We start from the raw sequence: 17,059 nt of genomic DNA, 5'->3' as shown, positions 1-17,059 counted from the left end.
TTCCGAGAAAATAATAATAATAATTTAGAAATGTTCCCCTGCAGGACAGGGGTTGTTTCTCAGCCTGGGAGCAGCCCCCGGCCTCTAGCCGGCACCTCCCCAGGCTCCCATTAATGCTCCAACTTTTGGTCCAGGCTTGGCCGCTGGCAGAAGCGATGGCAAGAGCCGTCATGCCGCGGTGGGTGGGCAGCGCTGCCACCAGGCACGGCCACTGCACCCCCCGAGCCCCCGCACCCCCTGCCCTCCCTCCTGCACAGCGCTCACACCCTCCTCTTCCGCTCCCGGCCACCCTGCAGTAACCTCAGGCCAGGGGACAGTCCTGGGATGGAGACATGGCTGGTCACTGGTTTCTTGCCCACCAACAGCCCCTGCATCCCAGTCTGCCCAGTTGCCCTCTCTCACCAGTGGCTGGAGGGTGCAGGATGACCCCAGTCCCTGTGGTGACACCAGCATCACCCACCTCACCCTGTGCAGCTTTAGGGCTGGGAACAGGGACCCCCGTGTCTGGGGAGCACTGTAGTACGCCTGCATTGCAGGGCACTTTGGGGGTCCGGGGCCATGGTGGGGGCACGGGCACCCCCCACTGCCGCCCTGGGAGGAAGGGAGCAGACCCCAGGTCCAGCCAAGCAAAAGTCTGGAGCGAGGAGGAGTGTGGAGGCAGCAGATGCACAGGGGCTGCTGCGGGGTCCCTGTCCCCATCAGCTGTGGCAAAAGGGCCTCACCACCCCGATGTCACCACGTCAGGAGCTTCCCTGCCTGCCTGAGCCTTAGGACCCCCGACACATGATGGATACTCATCCCCCTGCCTCGGCCCCAGCCCTCACTGCTCCAGACAAACTGTGGTAAAAAGCTTTTTAAAGAGAGGATCGATGAGTGTGGTCACCTCTGACCCACGCTGGGTGGCTCGGTGGCAGGGTGTGACACAGATGCCCTGCGGATGCCCCTCGCCGGGGGAGGATGCTGCAGGACACAACTGGCTTCCGCACAAACCCTGTTAGCATCTGCAAATGCAGGGCTGCGTGTGACGAGCTGCCTGGTCTCAGCTGCAGAACCACAGGGCTTCCCTGCCGGCTGGTGGCACCTGGGGGTGTCAGTCCCTTTCTGGCACCCCTGCACGGCAGCAGGTGACCTGCGAAAAGGGGACATCGAGGGAGGAGAGGGACCAACCACCCGGAGAGGGATGGCCCCCCAGGAGCTCAGCACACCCAGAGGTGGCTGAGAACACGGGTCAGCTGTGACTTTTACAGCATCCTAACGAACCGCTGCCATTGCCAAGCCATCACCGGCACGTTAAATAAAACACATTGCCAGTGAGGTCATCTAATAGCCTATTATTTTTTTATTTGAACTTTTTACCTTCACCTCTTCCTCCGTGCTGAATCAGCTCCTTCGCTTGGCACTTTAATTCCTGCCCCATTTGAGAGATTGATACGGGCTCTCGTAGGGAGCCTGCTCGGGTGGCCGGAGGACGCCACCGCTCCTGGGCTCTTGCCCCAGCTCTGGGATGGAAGCAAGAGGAGCCGGGAGCTGCCCCGGTGCTGCGGGCACCGCAGGGTTCAGCCCCTGGCACTGCAGGTGCTGCGGGCACCGCCTGGTCTCGCAGTCCTGCGAGGCTGGGCACGGCTGGGGATGGTTTCCCCCCTGTCCCTCCGCTCCTGGCGCAGGCTGATGTGGCGCGGAGAAGCACGGACCACCAAGCTGCAAAGCTGGTGACAAGCGCTGGGTGACGGCTGGGCTATGCTGCAGAGCCACTCTGTGAGGACACGGAGGGAAGAGCAGTGGCTGCAAGCTGAAGAGATGCTCCAGGGAAGCCTGCCCAGGCCCTCCCCCGCCTCGGGGATGGCTCCAGCCCCCATCCTCCCCAATCCGGCCGCAGGCAGAGCAGACCCAGACTCCAGAGCGTGCATCTAGTCAACACCCTTTTATTAAAAACAATTACAAAAAGTTACAGGTTACAATAGTTATGTACAACCCAAAAACCTCTTACCAACCACAAGCCTCTGGTTTTACAGTGTTATGGTGCCCAGGGGTGGAGGCGAGGGCAGCCCGTGGGTCCGGCTCCCGCTCCGTCCCACACCAGCCGCATGGGTGGGAGCTGTCAGCCTTCCCACCAACATCCCACAAGCCAGGCAACACCCCCCACCCAAAAAAACTTGTTTTCAGGGGTCCCAGCTGAACCGTGGGGAAACGTACGAGGTCCCCTGCCCTGGCAGGACACATGCCTGGAGGAACACACCTTGCAGCGACATTCCACCTCCCCCGAGGCCAAGCACTGGGATCAAGTCAAGCAACCAGCACCCCAAGCGGGACACCAGCACCCCAGGTCCGCGTTAGAAATGTACTGGCTTTTCTGGGCAAGGCGGTGGTTGCAGGAGAGCCAGGGAGCTGGCACTGCCTGTCAAGCAACAGGGGAACCTCAAGGCAAGGGCTGGCTTTGAAATCTAACGTGGCTGCACAGTAGATTGGCAAGCTGTTCCAGGGACGCTGTCACTGCAGCCGGGGGTGAAGATAAACAGGGGGGGAAAAACAAGGGAAAGAGGCAGAAGCAGGAACAAACCTTCCCTCCCTGGTTAGGAAGCACTGAACTTTCCTCTCCGTCTCTCCCAGGGCCTGGGCAGGAACAGCGTCGTTCCCTGCAGGCGATGGGGGGAGAGGGGGACAGCACAAGGTGTCCCGAGGCTGCTGCACGCGGAAGCCCCATGGCAGGGAAGGAGACGGCAGCGCTTGGCAGAGGAGAGCTGGCTGCGGCGTGCCCTACGGAGCGCTGGCAGGGAGCTGCGCGGCCTGAATTTGGGGTAAGCACCAGGCTGGGAGCCCACGGCACTGCCTGCCAGAGGGAACACGGGAGGGCTCAGCAGGAACAGGAGCCCTCACAGTCCCCATGACTCCCGGTGGCTTCAGGAGGGCCTGGCAGAGGTCAGGCACTGGAGCCACATCCTCACCCCTGAGGGCAGCAGCGGGGCAGGGAGCCCCCAGGGCTCGCACACGCACCAGCACCCTCCAGCCCCCGCAGAGGGGCCCGAGCCGGACATCCTGCACACGGCACATGGCACACAGCCCAGCCTCCGCGCTGGGCACCAGGTGGGACAGGTCAGCAGGATGTGCTGGGGCCACACGGCACAGCCCCAGGCTCTGAGCCCAGCGCTGCCAGCGGGGGTACAAAGCAGCAAGCCGGACCCAGGTCCAAGAAGAACCAAAACCCAGCAGCTGCCCAGCCCCGCTGCCACCAGAGCAACACAGCCAGCTCGCGCCAGGGATGCGGGGGCCAGCACCACACCAGCCACCACGGGGAAGCAATGCCAGTCCTGCCGGGGAGGGGCGAGGTGATCGCTGTTCGTAACAGGCTGAGCCGCTGCCTGCACCTCAGCTAAAAGCCCTCGTCTATCAGGGACCACTTGGATCTGCTCTGTTGTTCCCCCCGACAGCAACAGAGCCTGGGCGAAGAGAGACCACCAGAGCCACCCAGGCTGCCTGTGCTCCTGCCCCCATCGCCGCGAGTGTGAGAAACACTCTCAAGTTGCTTTTGTCCAGGGGGGCAGACAGACAATAATGGGGTCTTTTGCTCTTCTTAAAGAAGAATTTGTACCTATTGCTTTTGCCTGCATCAAGTCCCTGGTATCAGGAACAGACTGGTGGCAAGTCCTGCAGGCTGCAGGGGCCACCCTTAACTGAAATCTCACCTGTACCTTGGTCCCCCCCAAAACCTTGATCCCTACATAAAAGCTTGCTGGAGACACGCTGGAAGCTCAGGGAAGGACAGTTTGTCCAAACCCACAAAGACACGATGCCTGCTCCTCCCACCGTCCTCCCCAGCACGGCTCCTCTCCTGGAAGGCTGCAGGCTGCTGCTTGGCTCTGGGAGCCCAGTTTGTCCCGGCCCCACCACTACACACATGGCTCCCTGAGGTCTAGGCAAGGGCTGACACTTGTGGTTTCCCCCCTTTGCAGCGACTGCAGAACCAGGATGCCAGCCCTCACTGAACAGATCCCCTGGATCACAGCAGGCAGTAACTCCCTTGACCCCATCACATTCCTCTCCGACCTGCTGCTCCCACCATGTGCTCTCAGAGACAGCCTCCCTCTCCTGCAGCTCTGGCTTTCTCCTCCACAGTGGGACTGCACTAGCATCTCCTTCCAGATGGCTTGATCCTTGGCGCTTGCCATTCACACACCAGCTACGCAATCCACTCACTTTACAGCTTCCTGCCAAACCTTCTTCCGCCTCCCCCATCTCCAAACACTGCGGGAATCTACCAGCTTTGGAGTACAGAGGCAATTTAAGTTACATTTGGGGAAAAAAACCACAAGTATCTACCTTTAACTGAACCAGAAAGATCCTTCTGCACATATCCAACCTACCTCTAAAAGCTTCTCCTAGGAACCAAGAAGTTCTCTCTCTTTGGGCTACTCAAAACCACCTTGCCATGCCTACAAGGCAATTGTTTACCACAGAGTATCCCTCAGGTGGAGCAAAGAGGATCTGAGAGCCACTATCTGGACACAGGGACCTGCAAGCAGTGAGCTGGTGCCGTTCAGCTACGCCAGCAGCAGTTCTTAAGTCCCATAGATACCTGCGAGTGCACGGGGAGTCTGGGGTAGCATGCTGCTGCGTACAGGTGGACAGTGTTACTCTGAGCATTTATTGCACTGCTTCAAAGAGGTGGAGGAGGAACAGGAGAGAGAGAAAGCGCAAGTCATCGTTTCACTTTAGCATCTTCTTTGATCTTCCAGACCATCAGCTCCATGCAAGCTCTGGCGTCCTCGCTGGAGTCATGCCCTTCCACTGGGGACAGAAAGACAAGGGTGGCAGTTAGCACCTGGGCCCAGGCAGCCCCGCCATGGCGTGGGGGCTGTGGGCTCACAGCACAAAGCACAGGGGAAGGCTTCTGAGACGAGGTCCTGCCTGACACTGCTGGCCCAGCTGCTCACCGCCCTCTGCCACAGCAGCCACAGGTGTGGCTGTGATCACCATGGACCACAACGATGGATGTAAAGTAGAAGTTCCACTAAACACAATTTTTTTTGCTGGACTTCAGCCTGACGCCATTCCCTTGTTTAAAGTAAGGGCTGAAGTCCTGCCAGCCCATAGGCCCTCAGGCTATGGAGTAGCCGGTCAGAGAGGCCTCAGTTTCCCCAGCAGTATGTTCACAATGTGCACAAAGAAGATGGAAAGGAACATGCCGTGCTTCAAACAATAAGGTCAATCGCAGTTTGCCAGAAAGAGAAGGGAGGGCACGACATGGCCTTGAGAGAGCTACCTCTGGCCTTCCCACACCACTTCTCTGGTCCCCACTCAGCACAGAGAGGGAAGAAGCTGCTGGTCCTCAGAACAGGGCTCAAACTGAAACTGTCTGTGGCAGAGACTTCACATGTTGGCCCATTCACAGTTACTGCCAGACATTATGCAGGACAAAAAAAAAAATAAATTATGAGGAGCAAGAGGATGGGGCTGAGGGAAAGCAGAGGAAGGCAGGTGCAAGGAGCCCACACCCAGGTGGGACAGGACAGGAGACCCTCACTCTCAGCTCCTCCTTGGTCTCACCATTGTCTTGGATGATGCGCTTGAGGTAGTCTGCCATCAGCGTCCGGAGAGCCCGTTTGTAAGGCAAACCCAGCCGGTGGGGAAAGACGATTGCAGTATCCACCACTGTGCCATGAATAAGCTGGAGGGAGGGAGCAGGGAAGAAACATGCTTATTTTCCCTCTCCCACGGGAACGGACACTCCTTAGGATTAACCATGCTAAAGCAATCTTCCGGTCAGCCTCTCAGGCTTTATGTAATAATGTCACCAAGCTCCAACCCAACCAGTCTTGCAAGAGGCTCTGGCTGAATCAAAGATGACTCCTCTTTGAAAGGTACACACACACAGGCTTCCCAGTGCTCTGCCAGCCAACACACCTGCCCTCAAAGCCCTGCCTAACTGCACATTCAAAGCAGCAGGAATTCGGGGCTGATTCAGTTTGTGTAACCCAAATGACAGGACAGGTCAGTCCTTAACACCCTGGGCCCAGAGAAGGTGTCATACCTCTGAGAGTGTCTTTCACAACAAAAATCTAAGCCAAAGAACCAGTTACAAAGCTTGTAACAGCCTTTCAACTGCTTCAAGATGCGGACGGCTGTGGGAAGGATGCGCAAGTCAAAACTGTACATAACCCACCGTCCATCCCACCACTTCTACAGAAAAGGCCTAACTTCAAGATGCAAACCAGCTGGAAAACCTCCCATCAGTCAGCAATGAGTCAACAGGAAGTTTTAAACCAGCACCAGTTTAGCAAGGATGAAATGGGACAAGGAGAGCTCGTACTCCTGGGCATAAGGAACACGGTGAAGGGGAGGGAGGCCCTGCCTTGTCCCAGGTCTGGGTCAAAATGCCTGGGCACACAGGAAAGAGAAGAGGTTTGCTGTCCTCTAGTATGAAGTGTCACGGTGGAGGAACTGAGGATGCTGAACAGGTCAACGCGCTACTTGCCCTGCAGCAAGGGGCCCTGTGGAGGACCAAAAGGGCACATCTGACAGAGCCCATAAACATGGTATTTAAAAAAAAGCCAGCTTATCCTAGTTTCTTACTCTCAGGCTAAGACAAGATTAATCCTCTGCGGTCAAGAATATGTTGTTCAGTGAGAGCTAAAGGAACATGGGTGAAGGCAGTCCCACATCTTGAGTACAGGAGTAAAATGCAAGGTCTGAGATACACCTGTACACCTGACCAAAAGACGGCTCTGCAAGTCTCGACACTGGAGGACTCAGACAGGACCCTGATAATCCAGCCTCCTCCTCTGCCTCGGCTCTTCCCAGGCAGCAGCTAATGTTGCGTGACAATCCGTAACTTCGTCATTAATAGTTTCATAGCCCAGCTCTGTAAATGCCTGAGAACAGCTGCAGTTTAACAGAAACAACCTGCTACGCTCTTCGGAGTATAAAACTGCCAACATTATGGATAATCTCTCCTAGACTGCAGTCAAGTTTGGCACCCACCCAGGCACAATGATAATTACTTATGTAGATCAGGAAGACTGAGGAAACAGGATAATACAGCTTTAAATAAAAATTGAAATGCTATCACCATTTGGAGCTTGCCATGGCCATTAGCGAGATGTCAACTTTACTGCCACAGCCTTCAGACATTACGACTTGACATGCCACTGCCTGTCACGCTCTGCTATATTGCTCTCGGGTTCATTCTCTTGGCAGTGTCTGCAACGCTAAGAGAAAATCATGCCTCTAAGAGGCCAACACAGTCATCTTGTGCTGATAAAACTGTAAATAATTTTTTTATGATGATGATGAACTCTCTGAGAGGATGGAATAAAGGGTGCTATGGAGAGGTAAAGCACTTTGCAGGCAGTAAAACCTCCTGCTTCCAAACCGTGGCTGCAAGTTGGCAGCCACAGCTTCTTCAAAGAAGCTGCAGGACAAAGAATGGACGGAGGAAGTTCTGCCTTGTGAGTACACACTAAAGACTCAGCCCCTGCCTGCCACATGCTTCTTGGTGACCCTGGACAAGCCTCTGGGGATCTATGTTCAGAGTGCAAGGGGAGAGGACAGACCTCCCTCGTGGGACAGCAGAGATGTGCAGGCTAGGCCGACAAGGGCCCGGCAGGAAACAAAGACAAATAAAAGGTCAAAATAGCTTGATCAAAGTAACACCACAAATCACAGCAAACCAGGCAGAGAAAACACACATTTTAACATTAGAAGAGAAACCATGAGAACTATCTCCAGTGGCAGAGACAACAAAGAGGCTTGTCCCGTTTCTAAAATTGTTACTGTGGACACCCAGAGGGCACAGGGGACTCCAGAGCCTCCCCTGTGCCCCGACCCTGGCTGAGCACACCTTCGAGCCACTCAAAGGATGCTGACACCAACAGAGGATTCTTGACTATATGGCAGAGGTGAAAGGCAAATAAATCCAGATCGGTCCCTCCAACAAGCCCTGTTCTGTTCACCCTCCCTAGTCACCTCCAATGAGGTCTGTCACCCTGGGCAGCACCAGTCACTACAAGCTAGGGTGACACCACGATTGACACACGTAACACTTTCTTGCTTTTCTACCACAGGCAGCTTCCCACTGGCTCAGAGACAAGACAGATGTACTGTGTCCTCCTGGCTCTTGGAAATAAACGGTTCTGAAATTCAAAGGAGATCTATAACGCACCCCAAGGTGGGAAAGAACCAGAGGCAGGTGTAAACGCAAGACCAGCAAGTTACCTTTAGTGCAAATAAGTCGCTTTCCAAGCTGTGCCCTATCAATATGGTATCTGCACTGAACATGTTCAGTAGGACGGCTTGGACATCCCGCAGGGTGATGCTAGTGTTCTCCAGGTCCTCTTCTGTCACACCTGAGAATCTGCAAAGCAAATGCAGAAAGGAGGGCTTCCTTCAGTACAGGAACACCTCAAGGCCCAAAGTATCTCAACCGTTAGGAAGTGGTGGTCAGTGGAGATTCAACAACTGCTCCCAGACGTACCCCCAAAGTTCCTGATTCTGAGCACAGCCCTCCGACCCGAGAAAGACCGTCCTTACCTGGTGTTATAGTCCACCACCTTGGTGTCTGGTTTGACGAAGGTGTCATATACCACTTTCAGGTCAGAGTTGATCACAGTTACCCTTGTCAGCTCCAGCCCTTGCTTGGTGTAGCACTGTGAGCAACAGAGCAGACATGAAGACAAGTGCAGGCCAACCACAGCATCAACAGAGCCATTCAAAGTGCTGCAGCTCTCAAAATGTAGCACATCAGTGTAGCAAGGCCAGCCAGCAAACACTGCAGAAGATGGGCCAGCTAGCTACAGCTTTCAAGGGTGCACACAGTCCCCAAATGAAACACACATTGCTAAAACTAATTAATAAAAGCTAATTTAAATGTACAGGACCAATATGATTTAAAGTCCACAGCAGAAAGGAAAAAAGATGGTAAGGACACAGAGCTTTCCTTCAGCCATTTGGATCACACCCTCAGACTTCCCCAAAAAGCTTTACATTGCTTGTGCATTGCCCCCATCGTTAGAGACCCACCATTTCACAGTCTAACGCGTAGATTCCAGGGTAGCCTTCAGTTGTAGGCAACTTCTCAAAAGTCTTCACAAAGCCATCAAGGCTCTCCTTTCGCCCATCGTGGACGTGTTGCTTTAAGGGAGTGGGGTGGGGGAAGGAAAAAAAAAAAAAAAAGACAATTGTTGATGGCAGGAACAAGAATTCAAAAAGTTCACTTCAATAGAACCTCTCACTTAAAGGTATTTTTTTTTTTAACCATTTCTAAAGGTTAATGAGGAGTAAGTTTTGCTTTCCATTTGGTCTGAGTTTAGTGCAACAGCAAACATGGCCATGTGCAACCCTGATTCCAAAGCCAGATCAGGGCTACCGGCATCATACTGACAGCTCACATAGGAACAAGACATCACCCATCTAGGGGCAAGTAGCTTTCAACCTTCAGTTCAGAATAGAATGACTCAGAAAGGGTCACACTGAGGTCTTACACTGATCTAATTCCAGCTGTGGTTCCTGGTTTAGCTTGTGGCCAAGACATGCTCAGGTGTGGGATTCTAATCCTAGCCATTCTTGCTTGAGCATTAGGCATCAGGTGAATCACAGCCCATAGACAGCACAAGAAACTGGTGTAACGAAGTACCAGAAAGCATCAATGTGTGCGTACAAATAAAACTCACTGTATTCCAAAACCAAACCGTTCACAAAAAGGAGCTACTGCCTACCAGCACTAGAGGCAATAAATACAGAGTATTTCTCAACCACTCTTCATTATCCCCAGCTAAAGCTCTAGGGTCAACATGATCCAGTACAGAAGAGCTCCCCAAGCTAGCAGGAAAACGCAGGCAGTGATTTCACAAGTGGCTTAAGTCAACACAAGACTAAGCCACTGTTGCAACAGGCACTCCTACCCTCGTCTTCTCCGCAGCCACAGATCCTACTTAACTGGTCAGCCTGAAAGCCTTCTTTGCATGGGGTTTTAAACCGGATGATTGCATTGATCCAGTTAACCTGCACCAGGGGGAAGCAGGAACGTACAACTGAGCACAAGGCAGAGGCTGCAACTGCCCTTTTGCCCACTAACACTGTTTTAGGTCAAATTAAATGCTGCACCACACCCAGAGGTGACGCTCTCTTCTCCCTCACTCCCCAGTGGGACTTTTTGAGTTGTTTAAGTCTTGTCTATCCCTAAATCTCAATGTATTTCTGCACAATCACAGCAGCCTATGTACAGCTTCCTCCATCATGATTCTCACAGACCTCACCCTGCAAGGAATCAAACTGTACTTGTTCATCTCAGGATAGAAAGGCTGGAGAACGGAGGCATTTGTAAAGCTGAAACCTGTAGGCAGAGGGATAACCAAAGCAAGGATTTGTATATTTTCCTGCACAGATTGTTACTGCATGTGCAGCCAGAACACAGAGAGCTGTATCATTTGAAGTTAAAAAGGCAGCTGGGACAACACTGAATCCAACCTCTCCCTGCATCCAAAGCCAGCAGTGCTCAAAAGCTGCAAGGTTTGTTGCTTCCCAGGAGCAAGAGGCCACACTTATCCATTCTGCATCTGTGCCCGTGAATCTGACTGTTTTGCTGAAGAAATGGGTAGAGAAGATTACCAAGCCAACAGATAGCAAATGATTCTCTCCCTTGCAGCTTGATCCCTTCCCTCCCTCAGTAATACAGTAACTGGGCAGTGAAGGAAAGAAAAAACCCCACGTGTTTTTCTACATTATCTGATGTTCTGCAACTGTCCAGCTCTTTCTTGCTGAGAGGAGGGCAGAAAAGTTGCTTCTCTCTTTCAGACCAGAGAAAGCAGCAGACTCCGTTATCACAAAGAACAGCAGCTCCAGACTCCTCGCTCCGAGCACAGCTCCATCCTGCCATCTCCTGCCACACTGGCTAAGTGCAGCACAACCCAGACAGGCACATCTCAAACGTGTTGGGAAGGAAAAGACACAGACATGCTTTTCTAACCTGCTACAGATCTAGCTACTTAGAACAGTTACTTATTACAAATATTTGCTGCTTTCAATGCCCTCCTGTTCCAAGCTCCTCAGTAGCCCAAGCATCCCAGTATCTCACTGCATACTCTTGTCCTGAGCAGGCTTGTGGACTCCAACCTTAAATCTACCAAAGGATGCTGTGAAACTTCCTCATTTGGATGAGAAAACCAAGAAAGCCAGAACACAGTGATGTGTAGCAGCACAACAACTAGGAGGCAGATGCGAAAGGATGCCTGAGCCCTGGAGCACTGGCGACATGCTTCATTGAGTAAGAGGCTATTAGGGAGATTGTATGTTTCTTAAAAGGCCATGAAGTTTTATGGTCTACAACAGTCACGCAAAAACATGTGGAGAAGTCATGTTTTCATAGCCCCATCAATTTCTCCCAACTTCCCTGCTGGATGTTTTTGGGAATGCTGATTAAAAAGAGATCCTAATTTCACATGAGAAAGAAACAGGAGAAGTAGCAGCCTGCCTGATCCCATCCACGCTTCAGACTGTGCAGGGTGCCCATACAGACAATTCTTCCTATTTTAACGAGCCTTGAATTCTGCCCCAGAATTTACTTCCCAGCTCTAGTTTTGGCCAGAACAGGAAGGGCAGGCACCTCTCCAGAACCGACAGCCAGCCTTGCTGGCCCTGTATTGCTTGAGGTCTTTCGAACAGTCTGGGAGCCCTTCCCACTGGGCCTGATCTTTTTAGATCCCCTCTCACTTGGTTCTGCACCACGCTCCTCTCCCTTGTGTGGCAGCTGCCAAATATAAAAATGCCACTGAAACAAGTGACAAGAAGCATCCTCAAAGACCTGAGGGAGAGGCAAAAGGTGGATTGCTCCCTTCAGAGTCAGTGGTTTGAGGACTAGTGATGCCAGGCTGGGAAGCCAGCTCTCCTGTTACCTAAGGGGGGGGGCGCGCGGCAGAAATAAGCACCTGTGCAAAGGTATCCCAAACAGTGTGCAGCTCTATCAAAGGGCCAAAATTTCATTTCGGAGCAGGTTTTTCACTCTGCTTTCTAATGCTGGGATCCCTTCCCCTGTTCCCTCCTCAAGACAAGTAGTTACAATGAGTTTCAACAGGCTCTTTGTGGGGGGTTCCTCCCCTTAATACAACAAAGCGAATGCAGCAAACAGAAAACTATGAAAAGACCAGCTCTCCAGCGGGCATCTGGGAAAGGAAAACATGGGAAAAAGGTTTTGGCACACTGTTGTCAAGGCCCCGAGACTGCTCCTTAAAAGGAAATCCCTTATTTCTCACTTCTTCTGTGTTTCCCTAAAGAAGTCTGTATATGAGCTCTTGCTGGGCAGCTGAATCCACTGGCATTTGCTCAGAACAAATGAAACCACCTCACTCCAGAAAGCGGAGTCTCTTCCTTCCTGCCAAACATGGCATTTTCCTACCTTTGCATAGCAAAAGATATTTAAGAAGTACTTGTTTCCCCCCCTTAAGGGAAGCCACCATTCTTCTTAAGGCTTAAGCACCACTTACACAGCCTGTAAGAAGAGGACAAATGCCACCAAGAATAAGGTGTTGCCCCATAACTTACTTTAGCAACCTGGCAGCCTGGTGAACCCACAGCTCCTGAGCAGCAGCTGTAATGTGTCTCCCATCCACCTGGCACTGAAAAAGCAAGAGATAAAAGTCAAAGAGTCCTGTTAAAAAGAGATCTAAATTTTAGCTCTCACATGCACAGATACTGTGGGTGACCACAGCAACAATAATGTGTTAAACAAAGGGGGGAAATAATTGTGTGGATTCATGCACAGCAATCTAAAGAGTTTAAGTCTCTCATACCCAGCCGGACAAACTCCAGAAGCCACCTGGCTGCTCTTACAGAAAACCACAGCAGAGCTCAGACTAGGTTAGTGTCTTGCTGCGAATGAGTTCAAACCAAGACCCCTGAACTCTCCTGGGCAGTGACAGATGTCTAGTGCTCCCAAAGTCAGCCTCCAAACAAGACTGGTTTTTTTTCAAAAAGCACAGGAATGTTTGGTTTTTCATTTACTTCTTTTTAACTGAAAGATGAACAACCTCTGCTCCAGCCCCAGTGCCGCTCTTTGCAAGGGCATTTCAGCAGCAGCAGGGCCACCCAGTGACAAAACTAAGAATTGTCACAGCCTGTGAGCACGACAAGCCCCAAGAGCCACAAAATAAATGTTCCACAGCCACTCAAACTCGAAGTAGACTCCGCGTTCGGAGCCAGAGCACAGCTCGCATGAAGCCAGCCCTCTGTGAAGAGATATACCTCTCTGCTTGCGCAGCCTGCCCCAGTGATGGACACACTCCTCTTTGCGAATGCAGCTTCCAGAGGCTGAGACCATGTACTCAGTGCCACAGCGACAACAAATCCTGCAGGAAGCTTTAAAACAAGACAGAAGCAAGAGTCACGTCACTAGAAATCCTTCACCTGTTTAACGTGGCCAAAGCGCAAGTAAATCAGAATCACTCAAGCCCCAAATGCTGGTGAAACTTTTCCTGTTTAAAAAGGATTCCAGATGTTGTTTCAAATGCCCGTAAAGACACAGCAATCCCTCTGAAAATGCAGTCCTGTAGCATTTGCCCCACAAACGCTTCTCAGAAGCAAATATAAGACTCCCTAGTGTTTTTGACACGGTTCACATCAACATTCACTGCGCTGTTTCTCCATCCACAGAAAATTACACTGTACCCTAACACAGTTATTTTAAGAAACAGGATAAATAAGTCATTCTTTGGACATCAGAGATAATGAAACCTGGTTTCCAGGGGATCTGTGCCTTGTCACTTCCAAATGACATTCTAGTTCTTCCTGGGCGCAGCTTTTCTGTAAGGATTCTCCAGCACTGCCTGGCCCACTGAGGGGGCAGTTATGGACTTCCCCCTCCTGTCATCTGTGCTTGTACTGCCCACAGCTCAGAGAAGGGAGATGCAAAAAGCCACAGTAAAGGAGCTGACTGTCGTGCTTCTGATCTTCATGCAATCCCCTGAGTTCTAGTGCGACCATTTAAGCTGCTAGCCCATTCCCAGCTCTGCACAACCTCAGTCTAGACCATTTTTGTCCACTGATCCATGGTCACAGCATTAACAAACCAGCCATACATCTTTGAATTGAACAAATTCAAAGATCCTGCAGCACCTGCAGGAAACTACCGAAACAGAACCGGGAACATGATCTCAGAACAGTATAAAGGAGCTGGCCGGTTAACTGGAGGAAGGGACCCTAACAAACACAGTATTTGACAGCGTTAATGCAAGACAGCTTTCATACAGGTTGCTTCAGCAGCTACAGGACAAATGTAGACACAAGGTGTTAACATGGATGAGCACTTAACACACTTTAGCAAGGTCTCTCCAAAGAGATGCTCAGAGGAGCATGGCCAGGCACCTCAAAATATACCCTAAGTATGTGGTTTAGCCCTGCTGCACCACAGCTGCTCTCATCAGAGTTTCAGAAGCACAAATCCTGATACCAGAGTTCAGAAAATTCAGACAGAGGAGGACCCCATCCTGTCCTGGGGAAACCTGAGGGATCGTTTTGCCCAGCTGCCAGAAGGGCATTTGGGAACTACTTGGCCCAGCACTGTCAAGAGACCAAGCAGAAAACTGAAATCCAAACCAGCAAGTCACAATCCACTGCAAAACCAGCCTACCCCACTGTTGTTCCACATCCCACTGTAACAGCAGTTCATATGCAGAAGACAAAAATAAAAATCCTTCCCCTGGAGGAAGGAAGCGTCACCAGATGCCGAACAGGAGTGTCTCTCCAACCCATTTCCCTTGCAGGTTGCCTGCTGCTGTTGCAAATTAGTGCAACAAACCTGGAGTGAAAACCTGCACTGAGCAAGCAAGTACAAAACGTGCCCTCACAGGGGGTGGCCGAAGGCAGCTTGTCCAGGGAGGCAACCTGACCAATCCATGTTCTTTGGCAGCAATTAGAAACCTCACTCAGCCTCACAACCCCTCCACATGCCACAAACTATAAACCTTGTACCAAAAATAGCATTCTTATGACACGCAACCTGAAGAAACTCATTCTCTAGAAACAAAGCAGATTTCTGCAGCCCCACTCCTCTCCTCCATGACCAGCTGGCCTGCAGAGACAGAGGTCACAGCCAAGGAGACCCATCATAACGGGAGCAAATGGCTCCACACTGGGACCAAGAACATCTTTAAGCAAAAAGACCAGTTGGAAGCAGGACAGGAGTCTCCCGTTGTAACGTATCTAGCAAACCTTGCAGAACGGAAGAGCCAGCAGAGCTTACAGTCAATCGTTTTCTTCTCCTCTGCAGTGAAGAGGACAGCTCGGCCGGGCTTCTCTGGGTGAGGCATTGGGTAACCGTTTTCCTTTAGCTGCTCCTCAGTCATGAGATACTCCTTTAGTCGCCGGTACAAGGCAGCTCCTGCACACAAAGACAATGCTGATGCCAGATCACTTAAGGAGGGGCTGTTTCTCTTTCTGTGTTTTGCTTTATCAAGCCTCCTGGCAGGGACTCCCACTATTGTGAACTTGCTTCCACTGCCTTTGTTCAGGATTGACAAGGAGACAGGTGTTGGGGAAGTATTTTTTAAAATCTTGGTGCATGAGCTGATTTTGAACCTTTTCAACAACCAGCATTAAATCTGGAAAACACAGCCGAAACATAAATTCTCCAAAGGGCCATCTTCACACCTTTTTGTTACCCAAGGTGAGACTTCTCTCATTTTAAGGTTTTAAATGCTTCAACTGATAATTTGTAACACACCCAAGGAATAACCCTTAAAGGCCACCCACAGCTAGCTAAAAAATTCATTACCAGCTTTCTTCCCGATGTTTATTTCGGGCTGCTCGTTTCATTTCACAGAATAATTGTAACTTCTTGCACTCTGCTCAATATCTATTCTTTCGCTGTTATGTTAAACCCTTCCAATATTGCTGTGTACCCTTTGATGTTGCTTAGCTGAGCTATACAGGCCCTTTTAAGCTTTTGCCATGTCAATTTTTTCTGCTCTGTGGCCTCTCTGTCTCTTCTCTGATCTCCTCAACAATTTGCCTACATCTCTTGGCAACCAAAATACCCATAACTGATTTGAGCCAACATGAATAATGCTTGTGGCACAACCCTTTGGCTACGATACGACCTTACTATGACATTCGGAAACGTGAAATTGAGCCCTGCAGAGCAGATGGAGATATTTTAAGTTTGCCTTTTAATCTGACAGGCACATTGTAAAGTACCGCTTCAGGGCAAGAAAGTTAATGTAAAATCCAGACAGAAATAAAAGCCCAAAAGTCAGTAATAGCCAAAACACAAGAGGCAGCTCTGAACAGTTACTAATGCTACATCAGAGCCACATGGACTACATCAGTGAACTTGCAGCCCAAAGCAGGGAGGCAAGGAAGGCACTGATCGGAGCGGTGCACCTTCACCAAGCAACACCACAGCATTGTACTGCAGTTGGGTAATAACTCATAACACTGCCTCGCAGATAAATCACAGCACTTCAAGCATCAGCCAGATCTTGCTCTCCCCAGTCACAGCGTTACAGCTCCAGCTATAATTTACCGGTTACAGCCTCATCAGAGCAGGGTCTTACCTGTTAAATCCTCTGCTCTCAAGCTCCCTGACCGGTTCAGAGTAAAGCTTGTCTTAGCAGCAAGCTTCCCTCCCAGCACAGCTTCATGGGACACCACTTTCTTGTTACTTGTCTCTGCAGCGAGAAGAGGGAAGCAGCAAAACAGGACAGAGATCAGGTAATCAGCTGAGTGACTTCAGTCCTAGAGTCTGGGGCACTACGCATCAGCAAAAGGAGGACTCTCGATTTCTTGGTCTGCTCCAGAAACTGGCATGTGTAAGGTGGTGGCCTAGCATTTTCATTCCAGCAATATGGGGAGCTTTCTGTTTGCAATGTCAGCCTACAACAGCTTTTTTTAAGGGCAGCAAGGACATTTTTACAGTTCCCCTGGGAACTCCTGTAGCTCTACCTGCTTATTCTGCACAGCAAGCCCTCCTACTGACCAAAAGCAAGAGAGGACTAAGCACAGAAGCAACTCGACCCAGTCACGTGCTGCACGGTGGCATCACCCACCCACAGTGAGCAGCTTTGTTGTTAGGTCCCTA

General features: G+C 51.1%; 1 protein-coding gene across 3 annotated transcripts in view; it reads right to left on the bottom strand.

The window, feature by feature from the left end:
- Positions 1-1,906: 1,906 nt before the first annotated feature.
- The window catches only part of REXO1 (RNA exonuclease 1 homolog), a 40,483-nt gene continuing 25,330 nt past the window's right edge, over positions 1,907-17,059 (bottom strand). For all 3 annotated transcript variants that reach the window (XM_040591096.1, XM_040591097.1, XM_040591098.1), the window contains exons 8-16: positions 16,536-16,649; positions 15,224-15,361; positions 13,228-13,341; positions 12,529-12,602; positions 9,013-9,123; positions 8,524-8,639; positions 8,209-8,347; positions 5,542-5,662; positions 1,907-4,782 (exon numbers count right to left, since the gene is read on the bottom strand). In XM_040591096.1, coding sequence (XP_040447030.1) covers positions 4,694-4,782; positions 5,542-5,662; positions 8,209-8,347; positions 8,524-8,639; positions 9,013-9,123; positions 12,529-12,602; positions 13,228-13,341; positions 15,224-15,361; positions 16,536-16,649 — 1,016 coding nt within the window. In that variant the 3' untranslated portion in view covers positions 1,907-4,693. The remainder of the gene's footprint in view (positions 4,783-5,541; positions 5,663-8,208; positions 8,348-8,523; positions 8,640-9,012; positions 9,124-12,528; positions 12,603-13,227; positions 13,342-15,223; positions 15,362-16,535; positions 16,650-17,059) is intronic.

Source organism: Falco naumanni, chromosome 4, assembly GCF_017639655.2.
Source record: "Falco naumanni isolate bFalNau1 chromosome 4, bFalNau1.pat, whole genome shotgun sequence".
In the NCBI taxonomy this organism is placed as follows: domain Eukaryota; kingdom Metazoa; phylum Chordata; class Aves; order Falconiformes; family Falconidae; genus Falco; species Falco naumanni.
This window is presented reverse-complemented; position numbering and strand designations above follow the sequence as displayed.